We start from the raw sequence: 14,453 nt of genomic DNA on the forward strand, positions 1-14,453 counted from the left end.
ATGCACTGCACAGGAAGTGAAGTCAGGCTAAGACGAATTGGAGGAATGTTGTATTACTGCTTTCTCTCTGCCATTGCCGCCACTGCCCACCTCCAGAGAGCTACCTTGCCACCGTCGCCCACCCCAAGAGAACTGCCTTGCTGCCACCACCCACCCCCAGAGAACTGCCTTGCAGGCGCTGCCCATTCCAAGAGAACTGGCACACTGGCAATGGGTCACGAGCAGAGTTCCGTAGGGGTCGGTGCTGGGACCGCTCCTGTTCAATATATTTATCAACGACCTGGAGGCGGGAACAAAATGTGAGGTTATTAAATTTGCGGATGACACTAAATTATACAGCAGGGTCAAAACCATGGAGGACTGCGAAGACCTCCAAAAAGATCTGACAACGCTGGAAGAGTGGGCCGAAAAGTGGCAAATGAGCTTCAACATAGGAAAATGCAAGGTCATGCATGTAGGGAAAAAGAACCCGATGTTCACTTACAAAATGGGGAGATCACCGCTAGGGGTGAGTAACCTTGAAAGAGACCTGGGAGTGATGGTAGACACATCATTGAAGGCGTCAGCACAGTGCGCCACAGCCTCAAGGAAGGCGAACAGAATGTTGGGCATCATTAAGAAGGGTATCACGACCAAGACGAAGGAAGTAATCCTGCCACTGTATCGTGCAATGGTGCGCCCGCACCTGGAGTACTGTGTCCAGTACTGGTCGCCGTACCTCAAGAAGGACATGGCGGTACTTGAGAGAGTCCAGAGAAGAGCAACTAAGCTAATAAAGGGATGGAAGACCTCTCATATACTGACAGACTGAAGAAGTTGGGGCTTTTCTCCCTGGAAAAGTGGAGACTTAGAGGAGACATGATAGAAACCTTCAAGATCATGAAGGGCATAGAAAGAGTGGACATGGACAGATTTTTCAAATTATGGGGAACCACAAGCACAAGGGGGCACTCGGAGAAACTGAAAGGGGAAAGGTTTAGAACAAACGCCAGGAAGTTCTTTTTCACTCAGAGGGTGGTGGATACATGGAACGCGCTACCGGAGGATGTGATAAGCAGAAGCACACTACAGGGCTTCAAAGAGGGTCTGGACAGGTACCTGGAGGATAAAGGGATTGAGGGGTACAGATAGGAGTAGAGGTAGGTAATAGGGATAGAATTAGAGGATTAGAGGCAGTTACAAAATTAGTCATGGACACTGTTCAGGCAATTAGGCCTGATGGGCCGCCGCGGGAGCGGACCGCTGGGCAGGATGGACCTCTGGTCTGACTCAGCGGAGGCAACTTCTTATGTTCTTATGTTCTTAACTGCCTTGCTAATGCTGCTGCCTGCCATGGTCTACTATAGCCCCTCCATCCCACTAACCTTTTATAGCTTGTTAGTAAGCTCGCCGGCTCCAGTCTCAACTCTTAGGAGAAGTGGAAGGATATCGTAAGAACTTAATGAGTTCTGCTGTCTTTCTTTAGCACCTGTAACAACAAGTAAGCAATGCTGCTTTCTCTGAAAGCAAACAAGATAGTAAGTCTGTACTGATGAGAATCTTTAGCTAAATTTAATTGCACCATATGTACCTTCCTGTACACTACTGTCTGAGTCACAGCATTTCTTGGAAATGCCTTTATTGCAGTTCATTATTAAAGTCACAATTCATTCTAGGGTCTTTAGTGTAGTAGGCCCACAAATGTGGAATGCACTACCTGATAATCTTTGTCAGATTTTCAGTGTTTTTATCTTTTCTTAAGTCTTTGAAGGCTTATTTTTTTCAGGAAGCTTTTGGTCAAATATGACGAGAGGAATTTGTAGTTGGCGCACTCAGAATTTTGTTGTTTTAAATATTGAAATGTAGGTTCTTTTAATGATTTTATTGCTTGATTAGAGAATGATGTTATGTTATGTTGTTAGTCTATTAATGCATTTGTGTGTGTATTGTAACCTGCATAGATATTTGAGATATGCGGGATATAAGTGTTTTAAATAAATAGATAAAGGCTTCCTTTAACTGAAAAAGGGGAAACAAAAAACAGTTGCGAACAAGCAGCGATTTGGTTTTGTTGGCAACAAGCCTTTTTCAACATATGTTGTGGGGAGGTGGAGTGTTAAATGAGTGAGCTAGGAAATAAAAAAAATAGGGGGGGAGCTTGAGGAGATGGAATTGAATTTTAAAGCCCCCAGTTACCTTTATGCCTGCTGGCTGATAAAACTTTAGCCTGGCCTGACCCAGCCCCCCTTCCTCCCACATTTATTTCGTTATCTGATATACCGCCCTTCAACACAGCCATCTGACCATAATCTATCTCCCCCAAAACTTCTATCTTCCCCCACATTGCCTCATGTCAGACTTTTGCCTGTTTCTGCAAAGACGCTCCAACTACACTATCCTTCTCTTAAATCAATACATAATTGCTAAACTGCATTAGATGTCTTTAATAGAAATTACTGCATGCTAACAGCTGGTGCAGCCAAATGTAGCAAGTGCCACCTTAAACCGCTAATGTGAAAAATATAATTTATGGACAGAGACTGCGCCTTAAACACATTAATGCCATCTCAAAATGTTAGCTAACTGCATGTGCATTATTACTTTGCAGTTGAAGTTTAATTCTATTAACTAGGCACTAACATTTGCACATGAGTTACATAAAGGTGCAAAATAATAACACCTATGTGTTGTCTTATGCACGTAAGAATGTAAATGGCAATATTTTGCCTAAGCTTAATTCTGCAAATACCCCTTTAACTTACATAGTGTATATTTGCAAGAGGGCATACACAGGGGCAGAGAATGGATGAAGCATTGTTGGGGCTCCCACTTAGGCACGTAACTTACAGAATACTGCTAGTTATGCACATCCCTGCCGCATTTAGACACCCATATTTAATGCCAGCTCCATGGCTAACATAATGTGAGTGCAAGCTCATAGATCAGGAACAAGTTTTCCCCAATGAATATGCATGAGATCTATTTGTATGCAGTACCGCCATTGTACGCATATAGATCTCATACATATTCATTGGAGAAATCCTGAAAACCCGACTGGGATGTGGCCCTCAAGGATTGAGAATTCCTACCCCTATATTAGATGTTAGGTGTGCTGTGGAGTGATGGAAGCTGCTTTGATTGCATCCAATTCCTGCTTAAGATTACAGAGCTCTTCCTTAATACTTGAAAGCTGAAGACAGATGGGGCAAGCCCTAAGTCTACCGATAGTGTGCCTTGGAACTAAAGCACCACAATGATTGCACTGAATAAAAGTTATCCTGATTGATTGATTGGTTGGTATGGGAACTGACTGATATATAGACAACCCAATAGTAAAGAATACTTATCAGTAGCAAACCCAGGGGTGGGTGGGACAATATGGCCTTACTTTAGCAGCTAGCCAAGCAGATAAGAATTTGGTATATAGGTAGTGTAAGCACAGGATGGGTGGGATGAGGGGTGGGAGGGAGTAACCAGAGATCTGTGTTAGCTATGAAACCTATCTGCAATGTTATTTTCTATTAAAACACTTTTCTATAACTCTGCAATAGAGCCTGCCTGTAGACAGAAGGTAAGAGGAGACTAGCACAAATACTTTAAGGCTAGCACAAATACTTTAAAGAAAGAAAGAAAGAAAGTTATTAGAAGGGCCACTGATAAATATCTAGTTTCCACCAAGTCTGGCAGTAAACAGATTTAACAGTTTTGAAAAGTTAGTCTAAGCTGTGTGCACAAGTTCAAATTAAGAAACATATTTATTTTTTTAATTGAGAAAGTACAGAAATTCACAGCAACAGAATCATAAAAAAATCCAAAACCAGCAGTAAAGTATTAGCCAGCTACAAATATGAGAGAATTCAATGTTACACTTAGCTCAAACAGTGAGGCCACAGGCAAGTCCAGGCACATGTTTGAAAAAACCAGAGGGCTTTCAGTGCTATAACCACACTTCTGCTTGCAATAGAGCCTACCCCCAGACAAAAGGTGGGGGTAAGTAAGTTTGTTTCTGTCAGTATTGTTTCATATGTAATTGTAAGCATAACTGTACATGAGTAGAGGGATTGTGAAACATTCAGTTGTAAATATACAATTTTTGGATCAATCTCTTTATCATACACTGCTTTTCATCCATAAGCTTACCAACTACTATCTATTTTTTAGTCAGTTTTTATATCACTATTATTTAAGTTTGTATCTCCTGCATTATTTGTCATTTTTGCTATGTTTAATATTTATCTCTTTTTTATTTTAGAGAACACAAACTGTATGACATCATCTTACCTCTACCAGGTCTTTATTTTTATTTTTTTTACCATCTAGACATCAGTTATTATTTTATGACAAATAGCTCCAAAAACAATGCATTTTACTTTGTAGAAATGAACATAGTTTTGAATTTATGAATAAACTGGCTTAATAAAAGATTGTCCTAATCCTCAGCTTAAATGTATATTCTTACATGTATTATTTTTTAATTTTTTTAACTAGGTAGTTGTGAATGCCCTTGTAGGAGCAATTCCATCCATCATAAACGTGCTTCTGGTCTGCCTTATATTCTGGCTCATTTTCAGCATAATGGGAGTGAATCTGTTTGCTGGCAAATTTTATCACTGTGTTAATACTACCACTGGTGAGATGTTCCCAGAGACTGTAGTGAATAACGAAAGTGAATGCTTTATGCTGATAAATCAAAATCAAAGTGCCCGATGGAAGAATGTGAAAGTAAACTTTGATAATGTGGGAACTGGCTATCTTTCTCTTCTTCAAATAGTAAGTTGATTATCATATATATATGTGTGTATGTGTGTGTGTTCTTATTAATTAATAGTGCATTTGTCAGTTTTATTTTTGTATTAAATGAATTAAAGCTGGTATAATTGACCATCATATGTATAATCATTCCTTAACCATTTGAAAACCAGACTTATATACTGTACCTTAATGTTTTACCTCCCACTGTTTCTCTTCTTCCCCCTTTTTACTGCTCTGTTTCCACTCCTTCCCCCTGAATTTTGACCAAGAAGTACAGAGTACTTCCCACTGAAACAGAATGTTCAGCATATTTATTTATTCAATTTTCTATACCATTTTCCCAGGGAAGCTGAGAATGGTTTGCATTAATTTATTCAGGTACTCAAGCATTTTTCCCTATTTGTCCTAATGGGCTCACAATCTATCTAATATACCTGGGCAATGGGGTACCAGATGGCCTGATCAGGGTCACAGGGGACAATGTAGGCCTGAACCCACAATCACAGGGTGCTGAGTCTATAGTTATAATCTCTGCACCACTCTCGGACATCATATGGTGTAAAATTGCAAGGCAACCATTGTCTGATAGAGATGTCAAACATAGTTAACAATTATTGTGATACATAAAATGACAAAACATGGTATGGTGAGTGTAGAATGGCAGAACATAGCATGGCAGGCATAGTTTTACAAGCATGGCTGACATAGTGAAACATGACATGGCAAAAATGGTAAGACCAAGCATGCATAGTAGACATGGTACAGTAAACACTGAGGCCCTGATTCTCCAAAAGTGCGTCCCGATTTTAGGCAGCTGTAGACGTCCTACAGCTGTCTAATCAGCCAATCGGGATGCACGTTTTTTTTAAAAAAATGCTCCCCAGGCAGGCCGCCCGGGAGAGGCGTCCTATACTAAACGCCGATTCTGTAACCGGCGTCTTTAGAGAATCGGGTTAAATTAGACGCGGCCGCTATACTTATGGCAGCAAGGGATCTCCCTGCTGCAATATGTATAGCGGCCACGGTTGTTGCGGCCGCCTGTCCCATCACTGACAGGAGAATGCCTAACTCCTCCTGTCGGAACCCCGAGCCCCCTCCCCCCCAAATTCGTAATCGCCGACAGGAGGATGCCCAACTCCTCCTGTCGGAACCCCGGACCCCCCTCCCCCCCAAACTCGTAATCGCCGACAGGAGGATGTCCAACTCCTCCTGTCGGAACCCCGAAACCCCCTCCCCCCCCAAACTCATAATCGCCGACAGGAGGATGCCCAACTCCTCCTGTCGGAACCCCGGAACCCCCTCCCCCCCAAACTCGTAATCGCCGACAGGAGGATGCCCAACTCCTCCTGTCGGAACCCCGGAACCCCCTCCCCCCCAAACTCATAATCGCCGACAGGAGGATGCCCAACTCCTCCTGCCGGAAAGCCCAACGACCCCCCCCCCGCCCCAACTAATCTCCCTCCCCCAACTAACCTTTCAATGTTGGTCAGCTGGACGGGTCTTGCTGCCGTCCAGCCGACGGGTCTGCCTCGTGGAAATGAGATGGCACGCCCCTTCCCGGCCCATCCCCGCTAAATCTAAGGCCTGATTGGCCAGCAAAAATTTCCTGCCGGTCCGCAGGGCCAGCACATGCATCGGGCCTAAGACACTGTCCTTCAGCCGGGAAGTCTGTGGTTGGTGTACTCAGTTGATATTTGTTAGACTTCCCTGCTGGCACGCCCTACTGGCATTTCAGGGCCTGTCTGGAGGGCCTCTGCGCATGCGTGGATGTCGATGTGATGATGTCATGCATACACATGTTGTCATCACGGTGACGTCCGCGCACTTCCTTTAGTGTGCCTTGGCTTTAGAAAGTTTGAGAAACACTGCCCTAGAGGAAAGGAGGGACGGGGCGATATAATTCAGACATTCAAATACTTGAAAGGTATTAACGTAGAACAAAATCTTTTCCAGAGAAAGGAGAATGGTAAAACCAGAAGACATAATTTGAGGTTGAGGGATGGTAAACTCAAGAGTAATGTAAGGGTGGTGAATGCCTGGAATGTGCTCCCGAGAGAGGTGGTGGAGAGGAAAACAGTGACAGAGTTCAAAAAAGTGTGTGATGAACACAGAGGATCTTGAATCAGAAAATAATGGTAAATATTGAAGAACTAAGGCCAGGGCAGACTTCCACGGTCTGTGTCCGTATATGGCCTTTTGGTTGAGGATGGGCTGGGGAGGGCTTCGATGGCTGGGATGGTTTAGATAGGCAGGAGTGAGCTTTGACAGAGACTTCAGTAGTACTGGGCTGAGCTTTGGGTTCTGGCCCTGAAATAGCTAAGAAGAAGGAAAATTTAAATTAAATCAGGAATGTAAAGAGTGGGTAAGGTTGGGTAGACTGGATGGATCATTCATGTCTTTGTTTGCCGTCCTCTACTGTGTTACTATGATTTGGCAAATTCAAAACACAAAATCTCTTCTTCTTTAGCAGCCATTCTGTAGTTTATGTAATTCAATATTTACAGTTGTCTTGCTGCATGGACCTAGTTTCAGGTCAGCTTCAGCTCCAGCTCACTGACAAATTATCTAATATTCATGACAAGCTGTTCAGGTCCCAGTGGCTTAAAGCATCATCGTTCTGTTTTATTTCTATCACCGTGCTTAATGAACAGGGTGAGATTTTTACTTTGAAAGGGTTTGGAAGGCAGTGTTTGTTTTTTACCAAACAAAACAGTAACCACTGACTCAAAAGTTAATTGTTGACTCATTTAGACCAGAAAACATTATTCTAGGAACTCTAGTAGGTCATCTATTTGCTCTTTGGCAAATCCGAGGTAGGCAGCAATATTATTTTTAGAAAGCAGTGTTTTCTTCCTAGCTAATCTCTCATTGAACACCATGCCCATTCATTTTTTTTCCTGACAGTCAATTTATGAACCCTCACTTTAGCTACAGCAATAGAGGCCTGCAGATCCTTAGATATTAGTCTGGGGTTCTTTGTGATTTCATGAATGATTCTCTGGATGAACTATGTAGGTCAAGAGCTCATGGGTAGAGTCACTGTAGTTTTCAACTTTCCATTTAACAGTGGATAAAGTGGATAAAGAGTCACAAATGTTTCAAATAGTCATGTGACCCCTATATGAGAGACTCCACTCCTTTGTTTTCTATACCTACCTTGTTCTGGATTTTTTTTATTTTTGTACCCCTACATGACTGCGTTCTGTTTTGGGAATTCTTGTTAAGTCACATCCTCTGTCACTTATTCTTGGGAATATGGAGTGTATATAATCCCTTTTGCATATCTCTATGCAAGCTAATCTAATCTAATCTTCGATTTATATACCAGGTCATCTTCCAATGGAGCTTGACTCGGTTTACAAGTAATTAAAGACCAGCAGGAAAACGAACAAGAGCATAAGAGAAAAATAAGTGTTATAGAGCAATCAATTCGTTGAATCTTTAGGTAAACTGTTCAAGTATTGTGTAAATAATAAAGTTTTTAGGACTTTACAAAATTGTGGTAACTGACCTATCAATCTGACAGTCAGGAAGCCCATTCCACATTTCTACCAGTTCATAAGCAAAAGATTGACTGAGTATACCGGCCGATTTAATTCCTTTGAAAAAAGGGAACAGTCGTTTATCTCTGTGTGTTCCTCGAATGGCAAGATCTAAGGGTATTCCACTATAAAGGGACCAAAGGGCCAAATATTCCATAGAGAAGCTTAAAAATGACGCAGGCACATTTAAACTAGATCCTAAAATTGATTGGGAGCCCATGAAGCTTTCTCACCATAAGAGAGACATGATTGTACTTTCTCTTCTCAAAGATGAGTTTAGCTGCCGTATTCTGTATTAATTGAAGTCTTCTTAAACTACCCTGTTTGATACCTAGATATACAGAATTACAATAATCCAACTGGGCAAGTACAATAGAAACATAGAAACATAGAAAGATGACGGCAGAAAAGGGCTATAGCCCATCAAGTCTGCCCACTCTACGGTCCCACCCCATTAAGTCAGAGTGCTGCTTGACTCACGTAGAGATCCCACGTGGATGTCCCATTTATTTTTAAAGTCGAGCACGCTAGTGGCCTTGATCACTTGCACCGGTAGTTTGTTCCAGTGATCCACCACCCTTTCTGTAAAGAAATACTTCCTGATGTCACCACCAAATCTCCCTCCTCTGAGTTTGAGCGGGTGCCCCCTTGTGACTGAAGGTCCCTTAGGAAAGAATATGTCATTTTCCACCTCGACACGACCTGTGACGTACTTAAATGTCTCAATCATGTCACCCCTCTCCCTGCGCTCCTCTAGAGAGTAGAGCTGCAACTTGCCCAGTCTTTCCTAGTATGAGAGACCCTTGAGTCCAGAGACCATTCTAGTGGCCATTCGCTGGACTGACTCAGCTCGAAGTACATCTTTACGGTAATGTGGCCTCCAGAATTGCACACAGTACTCCAGATGAGGTCTCACCATGGTTCTGTACAGTGGCATTATGACTTCAGGTTTACGGCTGACGAAGCTTCTATTGATACATCCCATCATCCGCCTTGCCTTGGATGAGGCCTTCTCTACTTGTTTGGCAGCCTTCATGTCTGCACTGATGATTACTCCCAAGTCCCGTTCTTCTGAGGTCGTAGCTAGTGTTTCTCCATTCAAGGTGTATGTTCTGCATGGATTTCTGCTGCCGAGATGCATCACCTTACACTTCTTTGCGTTGAAGTCCAGCTGCCATGTTGAAGACCAGTTTTCCAACTTGATCAGATTCTGTGCCATACCATCCGTGAGATCGCTTTCACCTACTATATTACACAGTTTGGCGTCATCGGCAAACAGCGCTACTTTACCCTGAAGCCCTCGGGTCAAGTCCCTTATGAATATGTTAAAAAGGGATGGTCCCAGGACTGAGCCCTGCGGCACTCCGCTAGTCTCCTCCGATGTCTTAGAGAGGGTGCCATTGACCACCACCCTCTGAAGTCTTCCACTCAGCCAATCATTGACCCATGCCGTTAGTTTCTCACCTAACCCCATCGATTTCATCTTGTTTAATAGTCTACGGTGTGGGACACTGTCAAACGCTTTACTGAAATTCAAGTACACTATGTCCAGAGACTCTCCCGAGTCTAGCTTTCCTGTCACCCAGTCAAAGAAGCTGATAAGATTGGATTGGCAAGACCTGCCCCTAGTGAATCCATGTTGACAGGGATCCCTCAGATTCCCCTCATCCAATATCGTGTCTAATTTCCCTTTAAGTAGAGTTTCCATGAGTTTACACACTATTGATGTGAGACTTACTGGTCTGTAATTCGCAGCCTCCGCTCTGCAACCCTTTTTGTGCAGAGGAACAACATTGGCAGTTTTCCAGTACAGGGGGACTCTCCCCGTACTTAGGGAGAGATTGAAGAGCATGGCTAACGGTTCCGCCAAAACATCGCATAGCTCTCTGAGCACTCTTGGGTGCAGATTGTCCGGTCCCATGGCTTTGTTCACCTTGAGTCTTGACAGTTCTCTGTAAACATCAGCTTGTGTGAACTCAAACTTCTGAAATGGGTCATCCATGCTTTGCTTTGTATCCAGCTGAGGCCCGTGCCCTGGTGCCTCGCAGGTAAAGACTGAACAGAAGTAATCATTCAGTAGTTTGGCTTTATTGGAGTCAGTTTCCACATAATTCCCGTCTGGCGTTCTAAGGCGTACTATCCCGTTTGTGTTCTTTTTCCTGTCGCTAATGTATCTGAAGAAGGATTTGTCCCCTTTCTTGATGTTCTTTGCTAGAGTTTCTTCCATACGAAGTTTGGCTTCCCTGACTGCTGTTTTGACCGCTGCAGACTTTGTCCTGTATTCAATGTTTGCTTCTTTTCCCCCCATGCGTTTGTATGATAGAAATGCTCTTTTCTTCTCCTTGACGAGGTGTGATACCTCATCTGTGAACCATTGGGGTTTCCTTTTTCTTTGTTGTTTGGTTACCGATTTTATGTAGCGGATAGTTGCCTCATGAAGGATCGATTTCAAGGTTGTCCACATAGCTTCCACATTATCAGTTACTTCTTGAACCTGTAGCGTCTGGTAGACGAAATCTCCCATGCGTGCGAAGTCAGTGCCCCTGAAATTGAGTACCCTTGTTTTTTTTTGTGACCTAGGGAAGCCTTTCTTAAGGTTAAACCATACCATGTTATGGTCACTGGTGGCTAGCGTCTCTCCCACCGAGACGTCCGAGACGCTTTCCCCATTCGTAAGTACCAGGTCCAGGATGGCCTGGGCCCTAGTGGGTTCTACTACCATTTGTTTGAGCCGTACTCCCTTCATGGACGTTAATATCCTCCTGCTATCACAAGTTGTCGCTGATTGTGTGTTCCAGTCTACATCAGGCATGTTGAAGTCTCCTAATAGAACAGCCTCCCCCCGTAAGGTGATGTTCTCAATGTCTTCAATTAATTCTGAGTCCTTTTCCTCCGATTGTCTCGGAGGTCTGTATACCACACCAAGGTACAGGCATTTTTCTCCACCTCTGGCCAAATTTACCCAGATGGATTCCCCAGTATACTTGACATCTGTGATCCTGGTTGTCTTAATGTTCTCTTTGATATAAAGTGCTACCCCACCACCTAACTTACCCTCTCTATCTTGTCTAATCAGGTTGTATCCCGGTATGGTTATATCCCACCCATGAGATTCTGTGAACCATGTTTCGGATATTGCTACTATGTCTATGTCTGCATTAACTATTTCTGTTTCTAGTTCTAGAAATTTATTCCCTAGGCTGTGTGCGTTAACATACATAGCTCTCCACTCTTTCTGTTTGCTAATCTTGATGAAATAATGCTCTAACTTTCCTTAAAATACATAGACAAAAAAAACAACACTTTTTTATCAAATAATTTATCTGTTCATGAAATGTGAGTGATGAGTATAGGACAATACCCAGCACTCTGGAAGAAAAATCTATTTGTAATGAAATACCTGTTTTTAGTGTGACAGAGACAAGGAGATTTTCCAATTTTGGCCCAACCCAAAGTAATTTAGTTTTGGCAGCATTCAGCTTCATTTGAATGGAGAGTGCCCACATTTGAAGTTTAGAAATGCAACAGTCTATACTTGAGACTAACGGCCTCTTTTACAAGCCGTGCTAGTGGCTGCCCTGCACTAACGGCCCTGAAGCCCATAGAGATTTAAAAGGCTTCGGGGCTGTTGCTGCTTGGCTTTGTAAAAGAGGCAGTAAGTTGTTAAGATTGGTATCAATTTCCAGTAAAATGAGGATATCGTCTGCATAGGTAAATATAGTCTCTACAGATGTGAGACAAAAGTTTTTCAATGAGATCATATAAATATTAAACAGTATCAGCGTCAAGGAGAACCCTGTGGTACTCCACAGCTTGGTTTCCATGAAGAGGATGTCAGACCCTCCAAATGTACCTCATAGGTTCACAATGATAAGAATTTACTAAACCAGTTCAGAACTACTTGATTTAAACCAATATCTGAAAACATACGAATCAAGATATCATGATGGACAACATCAAATGCGTCCAACAAGTCAAATTGCAGGAGTACTGCATATTTATTTTGCATCTGTAAATTTTGAATCTTTGAAATTAATGACACTAAAAGGGTTTCCGTGCTAAAATTTGGTCTGAACCCATGTTGGAATAGTAACAGAATGGAAAATTTCTCCAAATAGTTGGAAAGTTGGCTAGAGATAATAGATTCCATCATTTTTGTCAGTAAAGGTATATTTGCGATTGGACGGTAATGGGAGGGAACTGAAGGATGCAAATCGGTACTTTTCAGTAGAGGTGTTAGGATTATGTTCCTCATACCCAGCGAGAAATGACTATTTTCAAGGAAGTGATAATATAATGTAATAGCCATGTAATAGCCTGTGAGGGGATACCCCCCAAAAAGATAAGAAGGAAAAAGATCCAATTTACAACTACACTTTTCAATTTTTCACACAATTCTAAAACTTGGAATGAAAAAAAAAGAGAAAATATTTTTAACTCTTATTAAAAAATTAATGGCTCTTAATGAATATCATATCTTTGTCACCAAGGTAGATGGTTAATACATCTGGTTATGTCGAGTCTCTTTAATTTGAAAGGAAACTCTGCAATGAGAGGCATAGGATGAAGTTAAGAGGTGATAGGCTCCAGAGTAATCTAAGGAAATACCATATTTTTCAGACCATAAGAAGCACTTTTCTACCCAGTACCTTTTTAAAGTTGCGGTAGTGCAGCGTGCTCTACTGCTGGACGGCTGGCTTTGATAGCTGAGCGGTGCGATGCAGGAGCGCGACCTTTGTGCTTCCTGCCTGGTGCCGCACTGTTCAGTGATTGGCTGATGTCAGTTCTCAATGAGAACCAGCATAACCTAAGGGAAGAATGGACCTGTAATGAGAGGTCAATACCTAGAGCCAGGAGATACACTGCACAACTTGAAACCCAGTTTACTAAAGCATGTGTTGAAAAGTTTATGGGAATTGTATGAATTGATTTACGACAAGACTCCTGAGGCAGGCCCTTCAGGCCGAAACACGATCATGTCGAGTCCATTACAGTAAAAGAGACTCAACACCAATTGGTCACCTTTGTTGTTGTGTTTGCTGTTCACTGGTGTGAAGGCAGTTTCTTCTGTTTGTTTCCAAGATTTATATATTATGTACATCGTATCCCAGAAGACATCTAGAAGTTGGACATGATTTGACTTTAGAACACATTGGGATAACAACTGACAGTTTTAAATGTGGAAGAAAAAAATCCCATATGATTGGAAATAAAAATATTCTAAAAAAAAAAAAAAAAAAGAGACTTCCAACAATGTTCAAGTTTTGATTAATCTTGATAAATCAGTGGCTCCTTGTAACACTAGTATTAGCCTCCTTTAAAATGAACTGCTTTACTCATGCCACACTTTTGATAATTTCTGTTATTACTGGCAATTTGATGACTCCTCTGTACTCCAAGACTTGTCAAATAAAAATTCTAAAATGTGGAAGCCCTTGTTTCATATTAATTATAGAGATCAATATTTAAAAGCTTTTTTCCCACCACCAATAAATGCTATTGAGACAGATATTCAGCAGCATTATTCAGATAGTACTACCATCTATGAGAGGAACCATAGACATCTGGGCCAATCAGAACCTTAGGCCCCTCCCTGGTGCATCCCATTTTGTAAGAGGCGAGCCTGCCAGCTGGAGGGTAGGTGTCTTCCAGCAGGACTTGTGAATAAAGTGGGGGGGAGTGAGGGGGTCATCGGGTCATGGGGAGAGTTTTCGTGGTGGTCTGGTAGATGGCGGGAGGGAGTGGTTGGTAGAGTGAAGGGATTATGTGAGTGTGATAGAAGAAAGCGGGTATCTCTCCCACTGTCAGGGATGGGTGTCCAAAGGTTGTGCGAGCACAGCAGGAGAGAGTGGGCATCTCTCCTGTTTCCAGGGATGGATGTGTGGAGGTGTGAGCACGGTGGGAAAGAGTGGGCATCTCTCCTCCCAGTCTTCGATTTGGGTTGTTTTTTTTAATATGCGGGTGTATTCTGCAAATGTGTTGTTCGCTACCATCAGTGATTCATCTCAAGTAAATTTAGCGAGCCTATGCTCCATGAACCTCATTTGCATGCACTGCTTTTGGAGAATAACTCACCTTTTCAAAATCATTACAAGATTGCCTTTGACAGTTTTTACCGTGAAGCTTTGAGAATCTTTTCCTCAGTATTAGCGTGCCATAGACAGAGCCAGACCTTGGGCA

At 42.4% G+C, this 14,453-nt stretch overlaps 1 protein-coding gene across 1 annotated transcript in view; it reads left to right on the top strand.

Moving 5' to 3' along the window:
* The window catches only part of LOC117360618 (sodium channel protein type 2 subunit alpha-like), a 349,967-nt gene that overhangs the window by 272,457 nt on the left and 63,057 nt on the right, over window positions 1-14,453 (top strand). Inside the window, exon 22 of the mRNA XM_033944654.1 lies at window positions 4,468-4,749. Coding sequence (XP_033800545.1) covers window positions 4,468-4,749 — 282 coding nt within the window. The remainder of the gene's footprint in view (window positions 1-4,467; window positions 4,750-14,453) is intronic.

This window comes from Geotrypetes seraphini, chromosome 5 (genome assembly GCF_902459505.1).
Source record: "Geotrypetes seraphini chromosome 5, aGeoSer1.1, whole genome shotgun sequence".
Classification (NCBI taxonomy): domain Eukaryota; kingdom Metazoa; phylum Chordata; class Amphibia; order Gymnophiona; family Dermophiidae; genus Geotrypetes; species Geotrypetes seraphini.